This window comes from Passer montanus, unplaced genomic scaffold, assembly GCF_014805655.1.
Source record: "Passer montanus isolate IOZ18808 unplaced genomic scaffold, ASM1480565v1 scaffold8, whole genome shotgun sequence".
NCBI classification, from domain to species: Eukaryota; Metazoa; Chordata; class Aves; order Passeriformes; family Passeridae; genus Passer; species Passer montanus.
In genome coordinates this window covers 3,796,437-3,821,484 of record NW_024373256.1, presented here as the reverse complement: position 1 = coordinate 3,821,484, position 25,048 = coordinate 3,796,437, and the positions used below count along the sequence as shown (strand labels likewise).

At 41.8% G+C, this 25,048-nt stretch overlaps 1 protein-coding gene across 6 annotated transcripts in view; it reads left to right on the top strand.

The window, feature by feature from the left end:
* Positions 1 to 25,048, top strand: part of SDK1 (sidekick cell adhesion molecule 1) — a 385,608-nt gene that overhangs the window by 206,173 nt on the left and 154,387 nt on the right. For all 6 annotated transcript variants that reach the window (XM_039732208.1, XM_039732207.1, XM_039732210.1 and 3 more), the window contains one exon: positions 24,657 to 24,768. In XM_039732208.1, the coding sequence (XP_039588142.1) occupies positions 24,657 to 24,768 (112 nt within the window). The remainder of the gene's footprint in view (positions 1 to 24,656; positions 24,769 to 25,048) is intronic.

Below are 25,048 nucleotides of genomic sequence, written 5' to 3'. Positions count from 1 at the left end.
TTGGTGCTGGTACCAGCTGGGCCTGGCACAGCATGTCCCAGGAGGTTGTGATGCCTTGGTCACCTTGGCTCCCCACTGTTACTGAGAATCCCTCCCATTTAGGAAGATGATGATCTCAGGGTGCTAATTATCATCAGTGCAAGCTTTGAAGTCTCTCACAAACAGGACAGTGAGAAGAGCTGCCTTGGATAGGGAGGTGATGCTCTGGATGAAAATGTGTGATCACCCCCTGTGGTGAATGAGCTTTGGGAGATGATGCTTCTGAACATCTTCATACACAGCCTGTACACCAGGAAAACTCGAGAATGGAAAGAATAAAAGGTGAGAAAACATCACTGAAAACTGGGCTAGAAACTGCCTGCAGGGTTTGGCTGATGCAAGGAGGACACCAAGGAGCTGCTTCTCCTCTTCTTTGCACCTGTTTAACTTTATTATCCTTGTTGAACTTACTTTGTCATTTAGCAGAGAATGGTTTTCAGCCGGGTGTTGTTTGGGGTGTGGCAATTGCAAGGAGAGGTGAAGCTGTGTGCATCTCTTCTCTAGTGCTGTGGACCAGAATGAGCACCAGGATGTGATTCTGTCGGGGGACCCTGGATATCTCTAGCTCCCCATTTCTTTTTTGTCATTACCACCAGGCAGATCTGCTGAAGCATCCTGGGCTGACTGAAATTTCTATGAAAATTTCACCCCATTCCTTGTAAAGCTAATTGCCTTGGAGTAATTTGATACAAATTAAATTAAAGGCTTGAGAAACAGGGTAGCTGGAGGATAGCTTTTGCTTTCTTGCTTCTGAGGTATTTCTATTTCACAAATATGCTTAAGAAACAGGACCCAGTGTGTCAGTGTTATTTGTTTACCCGGAGTGAAGTCATCCCTGTTAGAAGCTCTGACAGCCTTTGCTCCTTACCAGGTGTTCCCCTGCTCCCTCACCTACCCATCACTGTGTGAGAGTTTGCTCCTAATTGACACACTAACTTGTAACCTGGACAGCTTTCATTTGGTGGGGCTTTGGTTAGCATTTTGAGACTGCAGCAGCTTGTTTCAGCAGCTCTTGCACTTCTCCCTGCAGAGCATAACAAATGCATGGCTATTAACTGGGGTGGTTCTGAGCAGGAAGATCTGGTGTGTGTGTTTGGGCACTGGGGAGAAGCAGGATGCTTGGGGATTCTCAAATCACAGCAACAGCAAATGCTCACAGGCTGCTGTGACAGGCTCTGCAGATGACAAGAACACCAGTTCCAATGAAACCTTGCCACCATCATTTGTGGAAATCCTGATTACAAATTTCTTACACGAAGCCCTTGCTGTGAACATTCATAGATTAAACCAGACAGCTCCTTTTCGAGTTTTACTTCATCTTTGCTGTGTTTGCTCCTGGGGCCATCTACAGCACATTTTCTGAGATTTAGAGAAAGAGTGAAAAATTACAGTGCATGTAGTGCCATAGGAACATTCTTCAAGATACTGATTTTTATGAAAAAGGGGAGAGGATGGATTGAATGCCAGTCTAGTTATAATTGCAACCACAATATTTTTCAAACTAGGGGTATTGATTGTGTCCTTGAACCAGCAGTGATTGTTTTTATGAAGCTTTATGTTAACCATTAAAACTATTTTAATATTTCTTGGTCTAATTAGATTTTTCTATAGATGGCAATTAAGCAAAAGGGTTGCAGTCAGTTATATTGATGTTAGATCAAAGTCTTGCAGCAGTGCTGAAGTTAAATGCTGTCAGCAGTGCTAATCTCAAAATTGTGTGCATTATTTATTGTGAGGTTTGTGTATCACTTGCAATCCAGAATTGCCCTAATCATGATTATAAGTAGAAAATTTTTCACTTTCTCTTCAGTACAGGTACTGTGCTAATGACATTTTTGCAAAAAAATTGAGCAGTAGTTTAAGGGCTGAAATGAGGAGGGATTGTGTATCTCACTGAACTTTCTTGTGATTTTTTAACTGGCTTTTAACTCATTAACATTAATGTTAGAGCAAGAAATGTTGTGGGAAATGCAATTAAAATTATATCATGCTGTGCCATTTGCTGTTCAGTCTTGGATTATTCTTCCTTGGATCCCCAGTATCATCCAGAGTGTGGATTCAGTCCTCATTCTCAAAGGAATCTGAATCTCTCAGTGCACCTATGCTGTAGTCCTGTTGGATTTTCTAGGGGTCATTTGGATGGACACTGATAAAACTTGCTAAATCCATTGCCATTAGTATGAAAAGGTTTTATTCAAATTAAGGATTTCTGAAAGATGTTCTATGCTATCATCCAGATCTTGTGAAATAACTTCACAACATTTTAAGGAGTTGAACTAGGCTTCTTTTTTATATTTTTGACTGATACTAAAAAGTATATACTGAGGTATTCTGTAAACAAGTTAATTTTTTTTTCCTTTAAATGAAAATAAAGTAAGATCATGTTTAGAATATTTGTAGAAGTGCTAATTTGGGAAGCAATGTGAAGTGTTTATGACTGCCAGGCAACCCCCAGCATCAGCAGGTTGGAATGGGGATGTGAGATGCTCAGGAGAGTGAGAAGCAGATTCTCTTTCCTCCCAGGGTACATCAGTTCCAAGTTGTGGCTTCTGCTTGGTGCTGAGGACAGAAATGTGTGAGACTCTTCTGAGCCCCTCAGGGAGAAAATCTCATTCAGTCAGTATTTTTGCAGTTGTGAGAGGATCAGGTGACAGGCACTGGGCCTTACAACAGTGGGGGAAGGCTTTTGTTTGATTTCCATGAAATAAAAAAGTGAGATTTCATGGCAAAACCAGGCTGTGCAATCTGTATCTTAATAATGATAGTTAAGCATTAAAGAGCCATTATTTAAGCAAGGCCTCCCTTTTTTTGGCATTGACACCAACCTTTTCAAATTAACTTTTACCTAAAGAGTGTATATGCTTAAAAAAGCATTGCTGGTTATGTTTCTTACTCACAACATCTCTAACCAGCACGACAAGGGCTGGGCTGCCTCACTGGATGTTTGTCCATTATATTGAGCTGAGCACCTTCTCATGCTTGATAACCAAAATGCTGCTTCTTCTTATGTTCTGAGATGTAATTTTATTTTTTCTTCTTTACTTGTTTAGAGCATTGAAGCTGAGCCTGTTCTTTAGTTATAAATACCTCTCAGAGGCACATCCCAAACTGTGTTGTAGGTACATGAGCCAAGAGGTAAAATTTCTTTGAAAGCAAAGGAAGAGAGGAGATTGTAAAAAATGAATATTTTGGACAGCTGAAGAGCTGCCCAGGAATGTTGTTAATTTTCCCTGAAGGTAGCCCTGGAAGGAGTGTTTGTTTCTGTGCTGCAGGAGCTGTGCCGTGCCTGGCTCTGAGCTGTGCTGCATCAGCAGCTTTCTGGGGAGAGTGCAGCACTTTGTGTCTGTGTTCAGCAAACAATCTGCAGAATTGCAGGATTAGTTTTTCTCCCATTTTAAGAGACAAAACAAGAATAGGCTATCCCACTGTATTAGTACTAACAAAAGCATTTCATAGCCACCTCTTACAAACAACTTGTTTCTCAAGCAGACTTACAGACACCCAGATTGTTCTCTGCCCACAGAGGTGTCTGTCTGCTGGTGAACTTGAATGTTTTAAAGCCAGTCAGCATTGTTAAAATACCAGGCTGTAGGAAGGGAAACTCTTGATATCCAAAATTTTTGATGGCATTAATTTCTCTGTTGTAAAATGGTGTTCCAGTAAGATTTCCTGTCAGCCCAGCCATGTTTGACCTCCAGTGCTCTGTTTGCTCTTTGTTTTTTGTGTCCATTTCACACATGAGATCCCGTGTTTCAGCCCTTTCCAGAACTTGCTTTCTGTGCCTTTTTGGAAGTTTCCAAGGCCAGGCTGGACAGGGCTTGGAGCTACCCAGGATAGGGGAAGGTGTCCCTGCCCATGACATGGGATAGAACTAGATGAGCTTTAATGTCCCTTCCAACCCAAACCATGCTGGGATTCTGAGTCTATGATTCTTCTCCAAACATTTTATGCTTCTTTTGTTTTTCTTAATACTCAACTGCAGGAAAAAATACAGAGGAATTTTGAGAACTTCTTGCTATTTTAAGTACACAACTTATCAAAGGTTAATTTTATATAAAAGCTGATAATACAGAGGCTTCCTTTATCTGATCTTTTGCTTTTTGCTCTTGGTCCTTCACACCAGTTCAAGTTACAGAAGGACTGGTAATCTCCTGAATGCTTTAGCACATATCCTCCTTGGAGGATCTCGACCCCTTCTGCTTCCTTGCCATCATCCTTGCTTGATTTCCTATCAATGCATTCACCCTTTCAAAGAACACCCACCTTATTCCTATTTCTTGGGGTATCTTTTTTTGCTTTTCCTCTAAATCTCTTTGATATATATCAACTGCTTGTCATCCACTTTTGAAAATTCAGATTTATCTTCCCACAGCAGTCCCTGCAGATCCCACCACACCTCTTCCTCTCATTCTTTGCTGACTCCCCAGAGAATGTAAACATGCTGCTTATCCCACAGGATGGCATTGGCCAGAAGTTACTTACTGTCATCTTGGGAGATCCCTCATATTTCTGTTGTGCCTATTATTTACAAATTCATCTTACTTTTAATAGCCTTGTGATGATAGAACCTTCCCAATAAATCCAAAACTCTTGTCAAAGCTCCTAACTCATATTTCCATTACTAAAATGCCTTCGCTTCTCAGGTATTGCTTTGACCTTTACCCTCCTGTTTTGTGTCCTGCTGTTTTTCTCCCTTTTCTTCATTTTTGAGGAGATTTATGACCTTTCCCATCATGCAAGGAGAGATTGGCTTCTGGCTCTCCTCAGCCATTTCCCACCCCTTACCTGCTTGTCTGTTTTTAGAGTCTCACCTGTGCTAATTCCTCTGCTACTCCTGATTTATATTCCAGGAGAAAAAAAAATTAATCCTGTGAATTTGTCTCATTAGTGCTACAAAACGCCTTCTGGAAGTGTCTCTGTGCTGGGATGCCTACAAGAAAGTTTGAGCGTGATCCAGCAAGTTAATATGCTGTCAAATAGAGCTGAATAATTTCCTTCTGCTTTCTGGTTTGGCTGCATCATCCTAGGGAGGGGGAACTTCTGGTTTAGAAGTTGCACTGCAAGATCTGTGAGGCAGTGACTGCTTGATTTGTGTGATGAACTGCTCCTCTGTGGAGCCCTGGTTTGTGTCCTTGAGGCTCCATCCCAGGCTGAGTCTGTCCTGTGCTGTCAGCTGGAATTGCCCTGGTTTGGGGAGCACAGCTGAGATATTCTCACCTAGGTGCAGCTTTCTATCAAATCTGTGAACCATTTAATTGCTCATTCTCTGCAAATCCCACCAATGCAAATTCCTTGTTATTTTGGGCTTCTGATTTACATGAAGCCTCAATTTTCTTTGCATGCCCAAATTCCTAAATCCTTTCTTTCTCTTTTTAATCTTGTGTCCAGGCAAATCTGGGTGTGCTACTCAGTGCTTCAAGTTCTGTTCTTCCATACATGCATCTGGTTCTTATTATTGTGTAGCTTCTGCAGATGCAATTTTTTTAGAAGATTTATTTCATTTACTTTCTAAAATATTTTCTGATGTTTTCTCTGATGGAAAATTGTGTAAAAAATATTACTTGAATAGATTGTATACAGAAGTAAAGAGAAAATATGAGGCTGTGACAGACTGCAAACAGAACTTTGCCAATTTAACTGAAATTTTACAGTTCTGTAACTCAAGAAATGCTTTGGATCTCAAAACTGAAAGGTTTTGAATGGCTTCATAACAGCATCTAATTGCTCCAGCTATTTATAAAAAAGAGAAGTTGTAAAACATCGGAGTTCAAAAGTGAGTTATTGCACATACCCAACAATCTTTTTCAACAATAATTTCATAATGATTTTTAGCTTGAGGACTTTGTGCTGTGCATTTGTAGCAGCCAAATTGACACAATGGAGTGTAATAGCTCCAGAGCAACCATTACAGTCTGTTGGGTAATTAAAAGCTAAATGGAACGTTGAGAAATGATCCGTACAATGGGATTGGCTAATTTCTTCACTTTTGTAAATTTAAGTCACTCAAGATGATGTTATCCTTCTTTTGAAGTGGGTTTATATTATTTAAATCATCACGAAACCCAGTTCAACCTCAGTATGGTATTAAGGAAGACATCAAACTTTCATGGTGTAGTGAATTTCATGTACATCGTCTCCCTCCCTTGAAATACTTTCACACTTGTGTTGTCCACTGTCTTGGAGAAGATATTTTATCTGGAAATTCCTAAGAAATATAACTTATTTATCAGGGGCACAGCAGCAATAAGAAGCTTCCCTTTGGTGTGATATCTCTGCAGACAGAGCACAGGCAGCCAGGAGCATTCCTCAGTTTTTCCAGAGTTTGGCTTGGGCTGGGAATGGGAGAGGTAGATGTGACCCCCTCATTGCACTGTGTTTGTGGTGCTCCATCTAGCTGCAAACAGCTGGAGCACTAGATGGGAGGACAAGGAGATGCTCCAAGGGCTGGAGCCCCTCTGCTCAGCTGCAAACAGCTGGAGCACTAAATGGAGATGCTCCAAGGGCTGGAGCCCCTCTGCTCTGGAGACAGGATGAGAGAGCTGGGGGTGCTTGGCCTGGAGAGGAGAAGGTTCCAGAGAGACCTCAGAGCCCCTCCCATGCCTAAAGAGGCTCCAAGAGACAAGGAGAGGGACTTGGGACAGGGGTCTGGAGGGACAGGACACAGGGAATGGCTGCAAACTGACAGAGAGCAGGGCTAGATTAGACATTGGAGTTCCTTATTTTTAATTGGTTTTGAGATATCATTAAGCTTATGCTTAACTTAAATCTCCTTCCAACTCCTACACTTTTCTTCTCCACAACTTTACTTCTCCTAACTAAGCAGTTCTTGCTGGCTGTTGTCAGTTCATTTTGTGGACCTGTCTGTCTCAACTCTACCTGCTGAAGGGCCACGTCGAGTCTCTTTTATTGATTCTGGGGTCCCCTGAGACATGCTCACCCTGGTAATTCAGCAGCAAACATCCTGCACTTCCATCAGAGTTTGCCCAGAACAAGCTGTTTCTGTTTTATTAAGCTTTATTAAGCTGCATGGTTTTGCTGATCCACAGCCTGGACACTTCAAACAGGCGTCATGGTGATGCTGCCCGAACTGGACTTGACAGGTATTTTTCAACCTGTCTGCTGTTAGCTTGATTTTTAGGATCATTCCAGACAGCTGTTGTAGCAAAAATTATGCTGCAACACAGGCCACTGGTTAGAGAATCCATATTTCAGGATGTAACAATGTTAGGTGTGCATTCAAACTTGTTAAAACTCTTCTTGACTGTAACTACATTAAAAAATGGTTTCAGGCCCAGTTACAAACCCCAGAGGGAGCGGGGCTTTGCTGCCTCACTCCTTCAGGGTAGCACACACTACCTGCTCCCTGAGTTCTTGCTAGCCTCCAGAATAAATGGTGAATTAATCTTGTGTGACTGAGAGAAACTTATGGTACATGAAATTTAGAATGCTGTCCAGACCCTTTCAGAGAGGCTTCCATCTCTTTCAGACCTCGGGCTTTAGAAAATTGAACCAAAGGAATATATGTTGTAGCCCTGACAGAACTCCTGTTGTTAACTATTTCTCATCCTTTAATTTCTCCGAGTCAGTAGCCTGGTGTGGATGCAGGCCAGGCTTTTGTGGGGAAAGCTGCTCTGAGACACCTGTGCCACAGAGACAGTCACCTTCATCAGCCTGGCCCTGACCTTGCTCACACTCTTGTCTGAGACTTCTGCTCCAGCAAGGGCTGAATCCCTCCATCTGCATTATCCTCTCTTCCCTAAGAGCAGCCCTTGAGGAGCCCTTCTCCTCAGGCAGGGAAGGGCATTCTCACCAACACACAACCTGCTTGTCTGCTTCTTCACTCACAGTAATTGCTAAAGTTGTAATTTTAAATCTGACTGGTGGTATCAGAAGGCCAACTGCATGGTGTTATGTGGGTCAGGACCTGCAAATCCCAGCATCTTAATTTGACCTTTGGCAATTGACTCTGTGCTGTTTTATTCCCCATCTTTTTTCCTTAATTGCAACTGCAGCTGTGTCTGGCTGCTATTACAAGAACTGAATTAGAAAAATGGAAGAAGTTATTCCATGGTGCTTTGGCTCTCGAAGTAGCTGTTTAACCCTGTGATTTTGTTAGAGCCATGCATGAAATCTATGCCTCTGATGTCTCTTCTGTCATATGTACTTCTAATGCTGAGAATGAACACTCTCAAAATGATGATAAAGGGAAAGCTTCAGAACTGTGATAATTCTGACACATCATTACTATGATTGACACGATAAATAAGTCAGGTCATAAGGAATAATGCAGTTCTAAATCCCCAACCACATAAGCTTGCTGAGAGGGAAAAAAGGGTCTATTAAATTTTCTGTATAGAGATTGCAGTCAGTGGTGCATAAACAATACATTCTATAGCAACCTGTTCATTGCTCAAGTTGTTATTGGCAGGCACTGTGGCATTTCTACAGTCATTAAAAGAAGCTATCACTATTAATCTCCAGTCTCAAGGCAGACAGGTTTAACCTGAAGCTGATCATCAAATAATGGTAACAGATATTTGTGCTTTGGTGAACGTTCCCTTTCATCTTTGGATGCCTTTTCTGTAATATAATGGGAAGGGTTGAGGATTGTAACCTTCATTATAGAAGTTAGTAAGGTAATAAAGTGTCTTTTAAACAGGTTTTTCCCCCCAAGCCAAGGGTATTTGTGAAGGGAGGAGATTTTTACAAAACCTAGCAGCTCATTCTGTGCATCCTCAGCATTTGGGGTATTTCTTACTCTGTTTTTCAATTAAGAGTCCTTCGTTTCATAAAAAACCCCATCCTTGAGCTGTCCAGTGTTCCTCCATTAGAAAGAAAAGCTTTTTTTATTGGTGAGTTGAGTCCTTAAAGTGATGTCAAAGAATGATGTACCAACTAGTGATGTATTTATGTTCCCCTTTTCCTCCTAGTGGCCTGAGGAACTCAGCCCACCCTGCAGGTACAGGAGCACTTGGGAAAGGCATGAATTCATCAAGTTCTTTCCTTAGAAAGTGGCCCTTGAAAGAACTGAAATAATCAAAATATTTTGATTTGCGTTCTCTTTTGCTTCTCCTTACTCAAGGAAAATTGTGTTTTCCTCTGGGAAAAATAGAGGAATCTGTCACCACAGACAAATGGGAAATTGGGATTCATAAAGGTTAAAGGAAAAAAATTGAATTTCTTTTTCATTCTTCCTAAAGAGAAAGTTATATCCCTTTTCAAATATCCCTTAACATCCTCACAGAAATAGAATGATATCTATCATTTAGGCTCTGTGAGTACTCTTGTCCAGTTCCAACTTTTGGTTGTGGTAATCAAGTGATCAGGGTAAAACAAACTTATCCCAAGTTATGCCTTCAGAAACCATTTTTATATGCAAATACAAAAATTGAATTCCTGCCCTGGAGATTTCCCTGGTATAAATGATCTTCAGAGCATCCAGTGTCACCAAGACATGGAGTCCCCCAGAGGTGGGGACAGCCCTGCCCTGTTGTGCCCCATGTCCTCATCCACTCCAAAGATGAGCAAAGCAGCAGCAGCTCTTCCCAGCCTCTCATTGAACTCCTTTGCTCTGTGGCCTGACATCAGTCACAATGATGGACATAGGCTGGAAAATCAGTTTAAATTAACAACTCAGGTCCCCCCAAAAGGGCCACGCTGTCTGAAGGAGGAGTGTGACAGGGCAGGGCCACCTGGGGGTGTGAGCACAGCCCAGCCCCCCTTGGCAGGGAACAGAGTCTGGGGTTCAGCTGCAGCTGCTCTGCAGTGGGTGAAGGGCTGGGGTGAGATTTTTCAAAGCTCATTCTCACAGAACTGTTTGGGTTGGGACCTTAAAGATCACCCGGTTCCAGTCCCTGCCATGACAGGGACACATTCCACTATCCCAGGGTGCTCCAAGCCCTGTCCAATGTGACCTTGGACACTTCCAGGGATGGGACAACCACAGCTGCTCTGGGCAGCCTGTGCCAGGGCCTCCCCACCCTCACAGGGAATGTTTTCTTTTTAATTTATAATCTAAATCCACCCTCCTGCAGCTTAAAGAGCAGGCAGGAGTTGATTTAGGGTGTGTGACACTGACCATGTTTGCATCCAGAGGAGATTGGGAAGGCAGAGAGATGCTGTTGGTTTGAATTTTGGAAGGACTCAGCTCAGGGGGTTGAGAGGAGCATCCCCCTGCCCAGGCTCCTTTCCTGGCTGGTTCCCAGGGAAGGGGGAGAGTCCTCACTGACACTTCACACCTGAACCCATCCTCTGCAATGCTTCAGATGGGTTTTCATCTTGGCTTTTTAAGCTTTTAATTTTGTTGGATATGTGCATTTGATCTCTGAGAAAGGACAGAAGAAAGAACTGGCAGAACATGGCTGTGGAGCTGGAAGGACAGGAAAGCAGGATTCTAACACTGGGATGGAACCTGCTCTCTGAATGGCCTTAGCACATGTTTTGATCTGGGGTTTAGGCACCATTTCTAACGCTTTGTAACAGCTCAACCTCAGTTAAATTGCTGTGGTGACATGTGCCAGGGTCTGTGGGCAGCCTGAGACGATAACTCTGAGAAATGCAAATTGCCTGGCTTGCTCTTGCCTGTGGTACAACCTGGGAGAATGCTCTGCTTTTCCCCCTCTCTCTCTGCTGTTGACAAAGATACTGTAAAGGACTGTCCAGCAGCAGAATTAAATTTAGATTGCTACATCTCATTAAGGAATTTTCTAGCTGAGAACTGGCCTGAAAAGGAACTGTGAGAAGGGGGACACCTTCAGAGCCAGCAAGATCTCCAAGGATTTGTATCTTCTTCAGCTGAAAACTGGAAAGAAAAAAATCTTCCCATCTTGTATTTGAGTGTAACCTAATATGTTAAAAGGTTGTAATAAACAGGTCAGATGCACCTGGTGCAGGCTCATTTCAGTAATGTTTGTCCTCACCTCATTTTCACCACACATAAAATGGAGATAATGGTTCCTCCATCTTCTCTAGAGGTCTCTGGTGTGCTGGAAGAAGCAGTTATTATTTTTCAAGAGCACTTTCTACTCCTTCTGCTTTCCAGTGGTAATAATTTGTACTTTTTAATGGTAGGAGTAAAGGATTTGTAAAGGAAATAAATCAGCTTTTTAAAATTTTCCACTTTCCCTCTTTGCTGGGTTTTACATTCCATGCATTTGTATGCACAGAGAGGAACCAAAAACAACAGAAAAATTGTTAGCAGTTAAAAACATCTGTTTAAAAGCATTTTTTGTGACTCTGATTCTCCTATGTGCAAAAAGAAACAGGTTCATTTGCAACATGCTATTTTTTCTTGTCCTTTACGTTGGCTATTGCTATTAATTATTATGAGTGGTACTTGTGATTCACTATAAAATACACAATTTTATGTCCACTCTGCCTGTGCTGAGGGAAGGTTCAACCATTTACCATGTTCAAAGTGAGTAGATGACAATGATTTGCAGAAGCTTCTCAATGTTTCTCAGAAGTTTGGTCATTTTTATTCTGCCTATGGTTGCACACCTAAAATTTGTGACCAGACAGAAATTGGGAAATGCAGAGAAACACTTAAAAACCCACATTTGCAGAACTTTGAGTACATATTGCAGTTGAATCTTGTAACATTTTCCATGCATGTCATTTAAAATAAAAATTAAAAAGCAAATCAAGCTGCCCCCCAAACCAACAACAAAACCCCCCCTAAGATTTGTGCATCAGTGCTTGCTGGATCGGGGCTGAGTGGGAAGCATGGAAAGCATAAACCCAGTGCAGTTTCTATGTTTTGGGGAATAAATTGCTTTATTCCATGGATGAAGTGCTCAGGAGATGTCTGAAGTCTCTGCCTTGAGGGTGGGACATGGGGCAGCTGTTCCCAGAGCCCAGAACACCCCAGGTTATGAACCCTGGGACAGGGCTGCTCTGCCCTGCTCTGCACCCTTGTCCCACTCCCCTTCCCAGTCCCTAATTCTGGGGTGCAGTAGATGCTTGAGTGAGAAGAGCTTTACTTGCACCTTATAGTGGGCTCTGTTACAGAGTGGCATTAAAGCATTTTGCTGAAATACCAAGTGATCCTTTTCTTTTTCAGAAGTGCTAAGTGAAAACACATTGATTTTTATTTTCTTTCAGCAACTTCAATAGCTCAAGATTATTACTATTTTTAAGAGTGATAGAGAAATGTCAAAAATGCTTCATCTGTACTTTTATTTTTATATATCACCAGGCTTTGTGTTTTTCAGGGGTTTTTTGTTTGAAGTTGCAGACTTTGGGAACAGGGCAGAGAGATTACAGTTCATTTCAAAAAGCTGCTTCTATTTCTGAGTCCTCTTAGAGATTTTGTGGTTCAGTAGGTAACACATTTTATTGTCTTAAATTCAGTCTCTGCTGCAAAATTCTTTTGCTCCTGAATAGCCAAATGGTCTGGCACACATTAATCTCTTATCTATAATAACGTTTTTTGAAAGGAAGGAGAGAAGGGAGATGGAGCAGTTCGTGACACTCCGTAGGGTGCTGGCAGCACCCTGCAGAGAGGCCAGCACCAGCTTTTGACACTGCACATGCTTTATTCATTCAGCATTTCCTCCCACTGAAGGTGAGTGTGGATGCACTGAGGTTTCAGCACTAATCCCACAGCCCAAAACCTGGAGAGAAGTCACCAAGTAGGAAGTGGCAAGGCCAGGTTGGTGCTGTAGGTGTTTGGGCATCCCAAAATCAGCACCCAGGATTCAGGTGCTGGCTGCAGCCAGCTCCTCCAGCCTGCCTTCCTGGCAGCTTGGTTTTACCTGCTTGGAGTAATTTTAATCTCCTCTAGATGCATTTAATGTGTGTGTTTCAGTGATTCATCCTTCCTTCTGTGAAAACACTTTCAGAAGATGAGTGTGTAGGAGAGAAAGCGAGCTACAGGTTTTGGCTTTCAGGTGGACCCTGCAGTGTTTGGTTTCTGGTTGAGCTGACAGCTGATAGTTCTGCTCTGACACAGCCCATCACCATCTGGAGAGCAGAATCATATTGTTAGGGTTATTTTTGGGGCAAATCTGAATAAAATGGGTTAATTAAGTCGAAACAATGCAGTTGTGTTCTGCCTAATGACACGTTGCCAATTTATTTCAAACTGACAACCCAAGGACGTTTTGGGAAGTGACAGAGTGTTTCTAAACCTAGGGGTGAATTGATTTCTTTTTAAAACAAAATGAAATAGATGTTGCTTGTACCTCAACAGTATAAAAATTCATGTCTCAGACGATGGTGCATTTTCTAATGTGCCACTTTATCTTCCACTTATTCCCCCTAATTTTCCTTATTAACTGTAATTCTGTTGTGACATCCGAGTGTCATATTATAATGATGAAAATTTCAAATAAGAAGCAGCATGAAACACGAAGTTTTGGATGAGCTGGGAGTCAAGAGCACCCTGTGAAAATAAGCTTATGGTTTTTATCCCAGCAGTGAGTCCCTGTTGTATCCAGGAGAGGCTGTTTACCATCCACATAGCCAGAAACTGTGACCAACCCTTGTCTGAGAGGGCAGGAACTCAATGCAAGATTGAGAAGACATCCCACTCTTCAACTCTTCTCTTGGCAGGGCACAGCAGCGAGGAGATCCTAAGTACATTAATGCAAAGAGCATTTGTACAGGTCATACATGGTACAGCCAACAGTTTGTTTTTAACAATGCTGGCACTACCCAGACTGCAGCAGCACCAACAAAGAGCCTGGAGTAATAACTTTCCTTTAGATTTCTTTTTAGAGGACTTGCAGCATTCTCTGAGCAGCATTTATGTATTGCGTATAAATAGGCAGGTCCAAAACCCCATTCCACATCCCAGAAAAGAGAGAGGCTGGTTTATTCTCACTTCAGAAAATTAAATGCTTATCCATCTGTGGAATTATTTTTGAATGGATACATTTGTAGACTTTCTTTAGCTGGGTTATTGTTTGCTCTTTTGGAACATTCTTTGCTTTCAGAGTTGTTTTATTCTGGTGACAGAAGAAATGCAGCAATGTGTATTTTTCTCCCTGCTGAAGTCTGAGGCAACGTTATATTATAAAATAACCAAAGATTGATAATCACAAAGACTGCAAAAGGGAAGCTGCACTTTACTTAGAAAAAAAAAAATCTGTGCTAGGAGGGGGAAACAAAACTTTCTTTTGTTAGAAAAATATTTCTATGGATTCTGAGCTCTGCTGTGTGCATGGCTTTGTCCCATTTTTTTATATTATTTTACAGTACTGTAAATATTATAAATGAAATTTTATTTGGTTCTGAATGTCTGTGACCTGAACAACTCTCCTTTTATTAAGGATTGTCTCCCTTTATAGAAGACAGTGGAGAAGTAGCATGATATGGTCAGGGGGATGGAGAACTTTAGACCATATGGAGTGGACCTGAGGCCCCTGATAACCTATTTCTCAAAATATTATTTTGACAAGTCATTCCATATGTTTGGTTGAGTTAGCTGCTGGAAGAAGGCTGTGGGGTATCTTCTTGTTTTTCTGATCTGTTCTCTTTATGTAAAGACTTGGAAATCGCAGACCTTTGGGAGCAAGGTAGCAATCTGGATCCCAAAACATGTTTCTCAGATATGTGTGTGTATATAAAGGTATAAAAATAGAATGCAGCCAGATTTGACCTTGAGCTTAAAATGCTGCTCAGTGAATACATCTGGGTTTGAAGAGTTAAGTTCAACAAGAGAAACCAAGAATGCCTGTTTATTTCAGTGTTATCCTCTCTGTAGAATTGCTCTCCTTTAAGCCTTCATGAACTGTGCCCAGCCTGTGGTATCTGGGATCTGAGGCTGTTAAATTTGGCAGGGCTTTTTTATTTCTTTTAAAGTTTAAATTATGTCTATATGTGGCAAGTTTTAATCTCAGTTCTTAGAGTGGATTTTCTGGAGAAAGCTTTGACCCACACTTTGCTTATCCATCACCTGCAAAAATGGACTTGCTTGGCTTTGGTTGAGTGTGTCTAAGAATATGGGAACGGGACTCAGGTGCCCCAAATATCTGTGATACAAAAGCTCCTCCTTTACTTGTGGAGAGCATGTAAACTGTGGAACTCTTTTAAACTAAAAGAGGAGAGATTTAGATTATGTAGGAAGTTAGGAAGAAATTCTTCCCTGTGAGGGTGGTGAGGCCCTGGCACAAGCTGCCCAGAGAAGCTGTGGCTGCTCCATCCCTGGAAGTGTCCAAGGCCAAGCTGGATGGAGTTTGGAGCAGCCTGGGATAGGGGAAGGCGTCCCTGAACTGGAGGAGCTTTAAGGTCCCTTTCAACCCAAACCATTCTGGGATTCTGTGACCAGTCTGTGTGCACAAGTCTCTGCTTCCCATGTAATGCCCCACAATATCAGGTTCATTTTAAAAACTGCTACAGAGAAATAGATCTTGGGAACTCACATGTGATCAATTGTACATATCTGCTTTATGCTCTACAGAGCATATTTAATCTTAAATCTTCCCTCTGAAAGTAGCACTTCCATTATGGTTGTCATAAAATAAATTGTTGAAGGTATTTCATGAAGAATTTCCCCCAAAGTCACTGCAAATGGTTTTCTTTATTTAAGTCCGGTGAAGGATAGATTCTCTTCTCTAGTTGTTATCACCCTTTCATTTCTAAGAGGAAGAGTTTAAACTTCTTACAAGTAAGAAAAAGCAAAAGTAAACTGTCAGTTGTGTGATTTTATTTGTGCCAAAGTAAGGAGTTAAGAAATGCGTTTATAAAAAAATCCCAGCGTGAAGCCATATGCAAAGATGTATTTGTAAATAGCAAGCAGCATTTTATTATCTCCTATTTCTCTCTTTGCTGCTGCTTGACATTAAACCAGGATCTGCTGGTGAGAATTGCAGCCCCTGAAATGGCAGCAGCTCTCTGATCCCTGTGACACAGCCATGTCCCAGCTCAGCTTTCCTCCTTCCTTTCTCCTCTCAACTCATCTCACCCTTGAATTTGCATTTGTGACTATTAAGTAACTGGTTTGGTTTATTTAACATCCAGCCACTGATGATGTATGGTTCATTAACTTAAATTTCCCATTATTAAGAAAGTAAATGGTAAATATCCAGGTGTGTCAAGCAGCGAGGCTGCACGGCCTTAAACTTTTGTCCTTAGGAGAAAGGGAGTCTTGCCTTGTGCTGCAGAAACCCCTGCAACCATTGCCAGGCCCCTCAAACCTGTTTCCTCCTGCCAAATGAGGGTCTGTTTATGGTTAAAAGGATGCTTCTCGTGCAATGCACTAAAGTGCATCGTAAAAATATACAGCCTCTTAAAAGTAATTCCCACTAATGAGTTATTTTGAAGTCTTTTTAAACATACCCGTGTTTTGGGAGAGATTTGAGGTTGTTCAGCCTGGAGAAGAGAAGACTCTGGGGAGGCATTGGAGCATCTTCCAGTGCCTGAAAGGGTTCCAGGAGAGCTGAGAAGGGCCTGGAGTGCCAGGACAAGGGGGAATGGCTCTGAACTGCCAGAGGGCAGGGATGGATGGGATATTGGGGAGAAATTCTTCCCTGTGAGGGTGGGGAGGCCCTGGCACAGGCTGCCCAGAAAAGCTGTGGCTGCTTCTGGATCCCTGGAAGTGTCCAAGGCCAGGCTGGACGGGGCTTGGAGCAACCTGGGCTAGTGGAAGGTGTCTCTGCCATGGCAGGGGTGGCACTGGATGGGCTTTGAGGTCTCTCCCCACCCAAACCATTCTGGAATTCTGTGATTCCATGGGAAGCCAAAGGCTGTGGGCCCTGGCTGCAGTGCAGCTGCTCTGCCTTTTTGCCTCCTGCATCCCTTTGAAGATGACTCTGAGGCTAATAGATTCCACTGCCAGACCATGGATATTTTTCCCCCTTTTAACTGCTGTTGAATAAGATTACACACTCTATCCACTTATTTAGCTGGTATTAAAGCTATCTGGTGAATTGAAAAGCCACCTGAGTGTTCTTTAGCTGGAATAGCTTGAGGCTAGATATTTTTTCATGTTAAAAGCTCTAATGATGTGCTGGATGATAAGTTTCCAGGCAGAAAGAAGCCCCTCACTGTGCATGGGGGAAGGTCAGGTCAGTGACAGAGACTGAACTTCCAAATTGCTCTTTCTGCACGAGGAGTTGTGAGAAGGGAATTGCAGAGTGTTTGAGCAGGAATTTGGTCTGCTTTTGAATTTAGCTGCTGATTCACAGGGAGCTGTGTAACTAAGCTGTGGTTTAATTTCCTTAAAACTACATAGGACAATGCTAGAATCTATTTCTGAAGTAGTCCTGCAATACAAAGTGGGTCTGTAGACCTCAGGAAGTAGAAAAAAGAGGAATTCACCCCCCAGATAGCAGCTGCTGGGTCACCTGCACTTAATGATCTGTAGAAAGAGAGAAAAATCAAGAAAAAAGCCACATCTCCCACCCTTGTCCCTGTCTTCAGAGCAGAACTGGTAAAAGACAGGCTGGAGGGACTGTGTCACCATGGACCATCCTGGCCTTGCTGCCTCTCCTGGGGCACTTTGTTGGTTACAGAAATACATTTTCCATCTTTAAATCTTCTGTATTTAGGCCCCAGCCTCTCACTGTGCCCAGGAGTAGACCCTAAGAACTCTCTATAAGGTTTTAGACCTTTTCAACCTCTGTTTTAGACTCAGTTTTATCCAATAAAATATATAAATCTCCTCTTTACTGGACGATCTATACACAAAGGGGTATAAATTGTCTTCTGGCTTGAGCTGAGTTCTCCATTAATCTTTCCCTAGGGCTAAATTAACAGCACTTGCAGTCTGTGTGAAAGTCCTTACAAAGGGGGGGAAAAGCTGTTTAAAACATGGCTGTAAGTTGTTTAAACATTTGGAGGCATTTAGAGAGTGATGCTTGGATTTCTACTCCTGCTCCTCATCTCTTGTGTGTTTTTCAGCGAATCCTTCCAGGCAGGACAAGTTTTTCTTGTTTCACTTAGTAAAATGAAGGCTGTGAAAGAATAGGATTGTTTTCTTTAGTGCTTTGGGATGTAAACATCTCAGAGGGAGAGAGCAGCTCTTCAAACTATAGAGGACAGCTCTGGCAGAAGAACTAACAGAGTGCATTGGCCATTGAAGCTGGGAATCAGCAGTGTTGGTAGCAGGTTGAGCAGAAAAGCTTTAGGAAGCTTTCCAACCAAAAAAGGATCTGGACTGGTGAAATCACCATATGTATGGGTTAATTTCTGTGGGTAAGCTTGTTTTTTGAAGTTAAATGCTTTAGAAGTGTCATTATGACATATTCAGACAATTGCACAGGCCCAGGAGGGGTGGATGGAAAAGGAGGCAGGGGAGGTTCTCATCAGCCTTTATGCCATGGGCAATTCAGGCAAAATGAATTTATTGCAAGGCTTCCTCAACAGGTGCTGATGAAATCTTTTCCAATTGCTCCTTTACCATATCCCTGTTCAAACTCTAGATAGTTAACTTGGGATCTACTTGCTCTATATTGTTCAGAGTTTTATTATTTTATTCACCCTTTTTTTTTTAAACTTTCCTTTCAATGGAACTGCATCCTGTGTTTGTTGTGATGTGGACAAAGCTCAGTCACAGTGACAAGAGTGTAAAGAGTCAATAAATATACTCAACCTAGATCATTCACTTGTTTTGCTTGGGTTTTGTAAACCTTTTTCATATCTGGTGTTTTATTCATGCGTTATGATGTTTGATGTCTGGTTCAAGATGAGGGCTGGATATAGAAGAATTCACTTGCTGTGATTAATTCAAACTAGGCTGCTTCTTCCTTATAAATTTCACCACAAAATTAAGGATTTCATGTTGCTCCTTTTAAACTTTTTTGGGTCTGCAGTTCTAGGTTCTCAAAAGTTAAATCAATTATGTTAATACTTAAATTTTTGAGGAGCCTGCAGACATTCTTTGGTACTGAAAAGTCATAATTCTTGGTATACCAACTCTCCACCATTAGTTTGCTAATTGTTTTGTAACTATGTAACACTGGCTCAAAAAAACCCCATCTGGAGTTTTTATGTTCTTCATCAAACTAAGCAAATGTGACCAAGAAGCCTCATGGGAAAGTCTCCGTTATTTTCCTTTATGTCTAGAAATCAGATCAGAGACCTGTGCGGTGACAGCAGCATCAGATTTCCCTTTTCTTGAAAATAAATAGTCCTTGCTAGAGTCAAAGTGGGAAACTGAAGCAGTAACTGATTATCTTAATGCTCTTTTATTGTATCAGTTCTTAAGAATCTCTCTAATAAGCAGGGAACCAATAGACATGGTTTGGACATGGGTTTATGATTGAGAACACACTTTCTTTTCATTAATTGCATAATGTTTCTCTCTGGTGCCTGCAGGTGGTTTTCAGCATTTGCTTTTCTGTTGATCGAGCTCCAATTCCTGTTGTGCATCTTTTGCTCCGAAGGGGAAGGGAAATGAATCTATTATTGATCAGGATCCAATTCCTGTTGTGTGTCTTGTAGTGCAGAGGGAAAGGGGCATTAATCCACTCTGGGTTCATAATTCAAACCATCTGCAGGCTGTACCTGGCAACAGGGAGTGTGTTCCATCAGGTAGTTTGTATTTGTAAGGTTGCTTTTTCTTCTCTCCCCCTCGAGCAATCTTGAGCTACCCTGTGATTGTCATTTTTCCTCTTTTCTCATATTCTGTGTCCCAGGCAGAGATTGCACATTCCTGATGCCAAGAATAATGTTGTACTAGATGTAATATTCTTGCTATTTGTGCTGGACTCTTATCTTCTATCCTGCTTTTTTCTAATAGGGGTGTCTATAATTTGATAAAATTAAGCTTTGCATGCATCCTGCATAGTAATTACCAAGGCATTTCTGCATCCTATGCAAGGCTGGAAGTGTTGGGGAAGTTTTCTAATATTTTTCTCTCATGGTAACTTTTCAAAGTTCTGTTTAAGTACTCAATTTCTCTATTAGCTTGAGGGTAGGGCGCTGGTGATCTCTTCTGTGGAGCATTTTTCTCACATAGACAGATTTCATAAGATGGATAAGTTTGGTTTTGGGTACTGATTCCTGTGGGATCCCTTCTTCACTGCAAGCTGGACATGGAGCAGAATTTGCAGTGAGGGTAGAGATGAAGCGCAGCCAACCTCACATTCCAGGCTCTCGATTATTTAGACAGTCCTCTCCCTCCTCCTGCTCATGGTCACCTTGTTTGGATTAAGCTTCTTCAGAGGATTGGGACCTGTAAGCAAGCCTCAAAAATAAACCTTATTGTTGTGCTCAAGTCTGAACTCAAACTATTACTTCTTCTCAGAAGATAAACGGTTTCTCTCAGTTTCTGTTGAGGCTGGCTTACCTCATATCTCTATCACATGAACTTGAGCACCCATTGAAGTAATACACTTAATATTCTGCACTGCAAATACAGATATAGATAAACTTTGCATGTCATAATGTAAAATCTGGGGAAGAACTTAATGTTTATGCATTTCTGAAGGGGAAAAAACCTATTGTGTCTCCAGTCATCGGGCCTGGGTGAGATTTCAGTTCTCTTGGGAAAATTAAGCATCTGAAGTGGCTTTGATAAGGTCTGGGATCTTTATAAACTGTAAATTACAATATTTAAAATTCCCTGTACCTTACATGTCAATATATGTACAGCGATAAAAGTATGGTCTTTGCAGAGATGATGGGGCAGTGTACATAATTACTGTATTTAAATAACAGATGAAAATTCTACACCTCATCAGTACCAAAAAAAAAGAAATCAGTGTTAGGCCTTGGGTGGGTTTCATTCCTGATCAGGCAGGAGGAGAGAGGGGGAAGTCCAGCAGGCTCAGTGATTGTGCAGCCATTCACAGCCAAAGGTGATAAAAACAAACAGACCGTGCAAAAGTTGTTCACTCTTTCTTCTTCTTTCTCCTCCCAGTTTATCTCTGCTTTGTGGGGGATTGCCAGATTCCTGAATTCCACAGTCTGAAGAGGAGTTTATGTTCAAAGGGACAGAAAGAACCCCAGATCATTCCTTTCCATTTTCTGTTGTCTCATTTTCTTCTCTTTTTTCTGACTCTTGAAAAAAATAACCAAACAAAAGGTAAATATGGAAAACGTAATAGGAATACAAATTTACCTTTATATCTTGGGCTGCAAATGGCAGCAGCTGAACTGTTTCTTGAGCAGCTGGGGGTGGCAACCACTGGAGGGCTGGAGGACAAACTCCCTCCTGTCCCAAGTCCAAGTCTTTGGTGTTCCCACAGTCTTACTTCAAAAACTGTTTGGGGTTAGTCCTGAAGGCCCTGCAGGTACTGGGCCCTTGTAGATCCTGGTAATGGCTCAGACAGTGATAAATGAGAAAGTTTAGAAGCAAAGGGGAGATTGGAAATGCTGGGAGTGCAGTGGCTAAAATGGATAGAAAGGAAAATAAAGCAGTGTGAGCTCTCTTTTGCAGAACAGTCCCTGTTGGATTAGGCCTCTTGCCTGTGGCAGTCCTTCTGTCCAGCCATCTATTAAGGGCTAAAATCAGATTAAGAGCACATCCCTTAAGTGTTTTTCAGTGTCACTCAGCCTTGTCTCTGCAGCTTCCCACAGGTTCCCCCCAGACTGATTTTGTCTGATAGTGAGGCATCCCCTGGCTGCACTTCTGGGGTCAGTGTTTTTCCCTAATGCTGCTTTGCTTTCTTAGCTGAGAGGAGGGTTCAGAAAGCAGATAGGAAGGAAAGAAGGCCTTTTATTTCTTTCCAAAAAGGTAGAATATAGCTGGGCATAGTGGTCCCCCTGTTAGTGGATTCATCTCACTGTAGCTCTGGTCCCATGTGCATTTGTATTACTTCCCCATTTCAGTGTATTTAATATTTCCTTCAGAGAAGCTGAAACTCAATCATTAAATTAAAGGATACATCAGAAATTGAGCAGTTCTTAAATAGTGGGAAACATCTTTAGGGGATCATGGGATGGAAAAAAGGGGGGGAAATGGCCAGAGATGAATGCAGAGATGCTGAGGGAGGGGAGGAGGAGAAGGAAGAGGTGATGAAAAGCCAGAAACAGCAAAGTGCTAGAAAGCTCAGGCAACAAAAAGTCTGATGAAGAAAAAAAAGGAACAGTGAACAGGAGAAAAATTCAATTGTTTTCGACAAAGGATTTTAAAAGAAAATGTCTGTTTACTAACAATGACATTCTGCATTGGATTTTTGCGTAGCATCAGTCAAGTAAAATCACATCTGTGCTGCATGTGGAGGCAGGAGAAGGATGGAGTGGCTTTATTGACAGGCAGGATGAGAAACTTGGGGAGTCTGGGTAGCTGTTCATTATCTGATTGTTTGCAATAACTCTCTGCCTTCCCCAGCCTGATGGAAAGCTGATCTGCCACATCCCATCACCCAAACAAAATCCCAAGGTTGCTCATCTCCATTAGGATCTTGGCTACTCTGATACTCCAACCTGTGCATTTCTTACAAAGGGGTGAGGTTCTGAAAGGCACAGATCCCAAGTTACAGCCCTATTGAGATTTTTACTCTAAAATAAAACTAAGATCCTCCTTTGGTGTTTCAATTAGCCATAAAACAAAGCTGCAAAGTGCCCTCTGCAAAGGGAATGTCCCTGTGGAGCTTGATTTGGCAGGATTGGGGCCTGAGTGAGTTATGGGAAGGAGTTTCTTAGTGCTGCAAAGGGAAACTTGATCTGTGTTTGAATATAAAATAGGAATATTCATGCTGCCTCCACACTGTTTAGGTAATACTTGGAAATTTTGTTGTTTGCTGTGTATGTTTGTTATGTGCACAGCTGACCTTTGTAAGTGCATTCCTGGGAATCCAAATTCTGACCCTTTTGATGAGCCCTGTCTCACATCAGTATCAGCTCACTCACAACCTTAGCAGGAGCCTGCTTTTAAAAACTTTATTTCAGAGATGGTTCAAAATAACAATAAACACACACTTTGTTTAGATTTTTGCTACAGTCACTAAGAAATCTCTGCCTTTTCCTGGTTGCAGGATGGAGAATGTGCACTTTTATTTCCTTTCTTATCTGCTGGGCGCACACAGGGCCACTCGTGTGGGGTGATGGGGGTGACAACAAAGCCAACTTCTCTTTTTCTGGTTTTAGTGGGGAGCTGATAAGTCAAACAAGTGGTTTTCCTCTCTTCCAGATGGAGATAAGGAATGATTACTGCCAATTAGTCACTGGTTTGTTGATCTTTTAGCATTCACTGTTGTAAACCTTCATCTTGTGCAGAAGTGATGGGGAGCAGTGATGCTGAGGTTATTTCTTCTCATCAGTAACAAGCTTCTAATCTAATCATTAGCTCTTGTTTTCTGGGATTTTTTAGTTTATTTTGTTTGTTTGGTTTTTTTTTTATTACTAACTGGAAAATTTCTGCCATGAATACCTATAAGACCAGCATAGAAATCTTAGATTTGCTACCTGATGGCATCATATTTCCAGGAATGTTGATGAGGAGATGTAAAAGCTACTAACAGCTTGTGTTTTGAGATCCTGTGCGTGTTTCATAGAGATGCTGTGTCAGGTTGACAGAGCATATTTAGGGGAAGAAATAAATATCTGCTTACTCTTTAAGTACTATTCTTGAATGCTTGAATTTATTCAGAAGTGTGGGTGGTATTCTTTAAATTTCAAAACTATTCCAATCTTCTATCTCCTGTACTACACTAACTGCTGTCAATTAGAAAAACATCCAAAGGTAAAGGATTTGTCATTGAGAAATCTGCTCACCTTGTGACCAAAGTCCTTGTCCATCCAGCAAGCGAAATCCAATGTCAAATAGTTTTTGGTCTGCTGGGTATGATTTAAGCAAAGACTCTTCTGACCATTTTCTGTTCTTTAGGGAATTACCTTAAATTTTAGGGTCCATACCTTGCATTTCCCAATTTCCCATGCTGCTTAATGGGCATGGACTAGCCTCCTGTGCAGAAAACATTTGATGAACTGGCTTGCTTTTCCATCAGTTTAGTTTTATTTTCATTACTTTTCCCTGTAATTTGTTTATTGGTTTCCATATCTTTGAAAATTTTATTACTGTGTTATTCAAGCTAAAAAATAGCTAATTTTTCTTTCCCAAATGAGTTGCTTGAAGCAAAGTACCTATGAATACATGGATATTTTAATTCACTTACTAAATGCATACAGAGAAAATTTACAAGCTGCCTTTTTACCATTTTTTAAGTGTCTGCTGACTGTTGCATAAGCTAAATTATTTACAGTATGAAGCCTCACAAAAGAGTAACAGATTTGGGTTATTTACTTTCCTGATAAGAAAAGGGGATTGAAGTTGCTGTGATATGCTGCTTTGTTAATTTTATATTTGTTCCCCAGTGTGTAAAATCTTTTTAAAGAACTAACATGAGTATTGGCAGACTCTTTTGAAATGGTGTGGAAGGGGTAAGATTAAACAAAACATGCAAAGGTCTTAAAAATATAAGTCAGCAAGTGTTTGATAAAAAAAAGGTGCTCAACAGTAGAAAACATGTAGGATGCTCAATTTATTTGCTCTGTCTTTGAGAATATTCCTGGATGGGAGGGCAGGGGCAGTGCCTGGGAGTTGTGGGGCGTTAGTGCTGGGCTGGTTGGAGCAGTGCAGGGAACGCCATCGGGAATGTCCCCCTGGAGATGCCAGCCTGTGGTGAGGCTGAAGGGTGACCTTTGCAGCAGTGCCTGGAAGGTGGCATCCTCGCTGTCGCAGCCCTGGCTGTCCCTGGGGCCTCACCAGGTGTGTCTGTGCCCTGCAGGTGCCAGCAGCCCCTCGGACAGCGCGGCTCCTGCCATGGTGATCCGCCCGCACAACACCAGCGTGGTGTCGGGGAGCAGCGAGGCCACCCTGGAGTGCGTGGCCAACGCCAGGTATGGGAACACCTCCACAGCTCTCACTGGGACTCTGCCTTCTCTGGAGAACGACAGAGGATGTTATTTTCACTTTTTATTGTTAATCATTTGGAGATTGAAGAAGGACGCTCACTCTTCAGAGCGACCTTTTGAGTGATCTTGTTTGTCCAACGTTACTGAATTAAACCTATTGATTTTTCTGGCCAAATGAGGGTCAGGCCAGGGGTGCTTTCGCACCTGGTCCTCACATGGAAAGGAAAAGAAGTGCTGTTCAAGCAGCAGACATTATCTTAAGGAA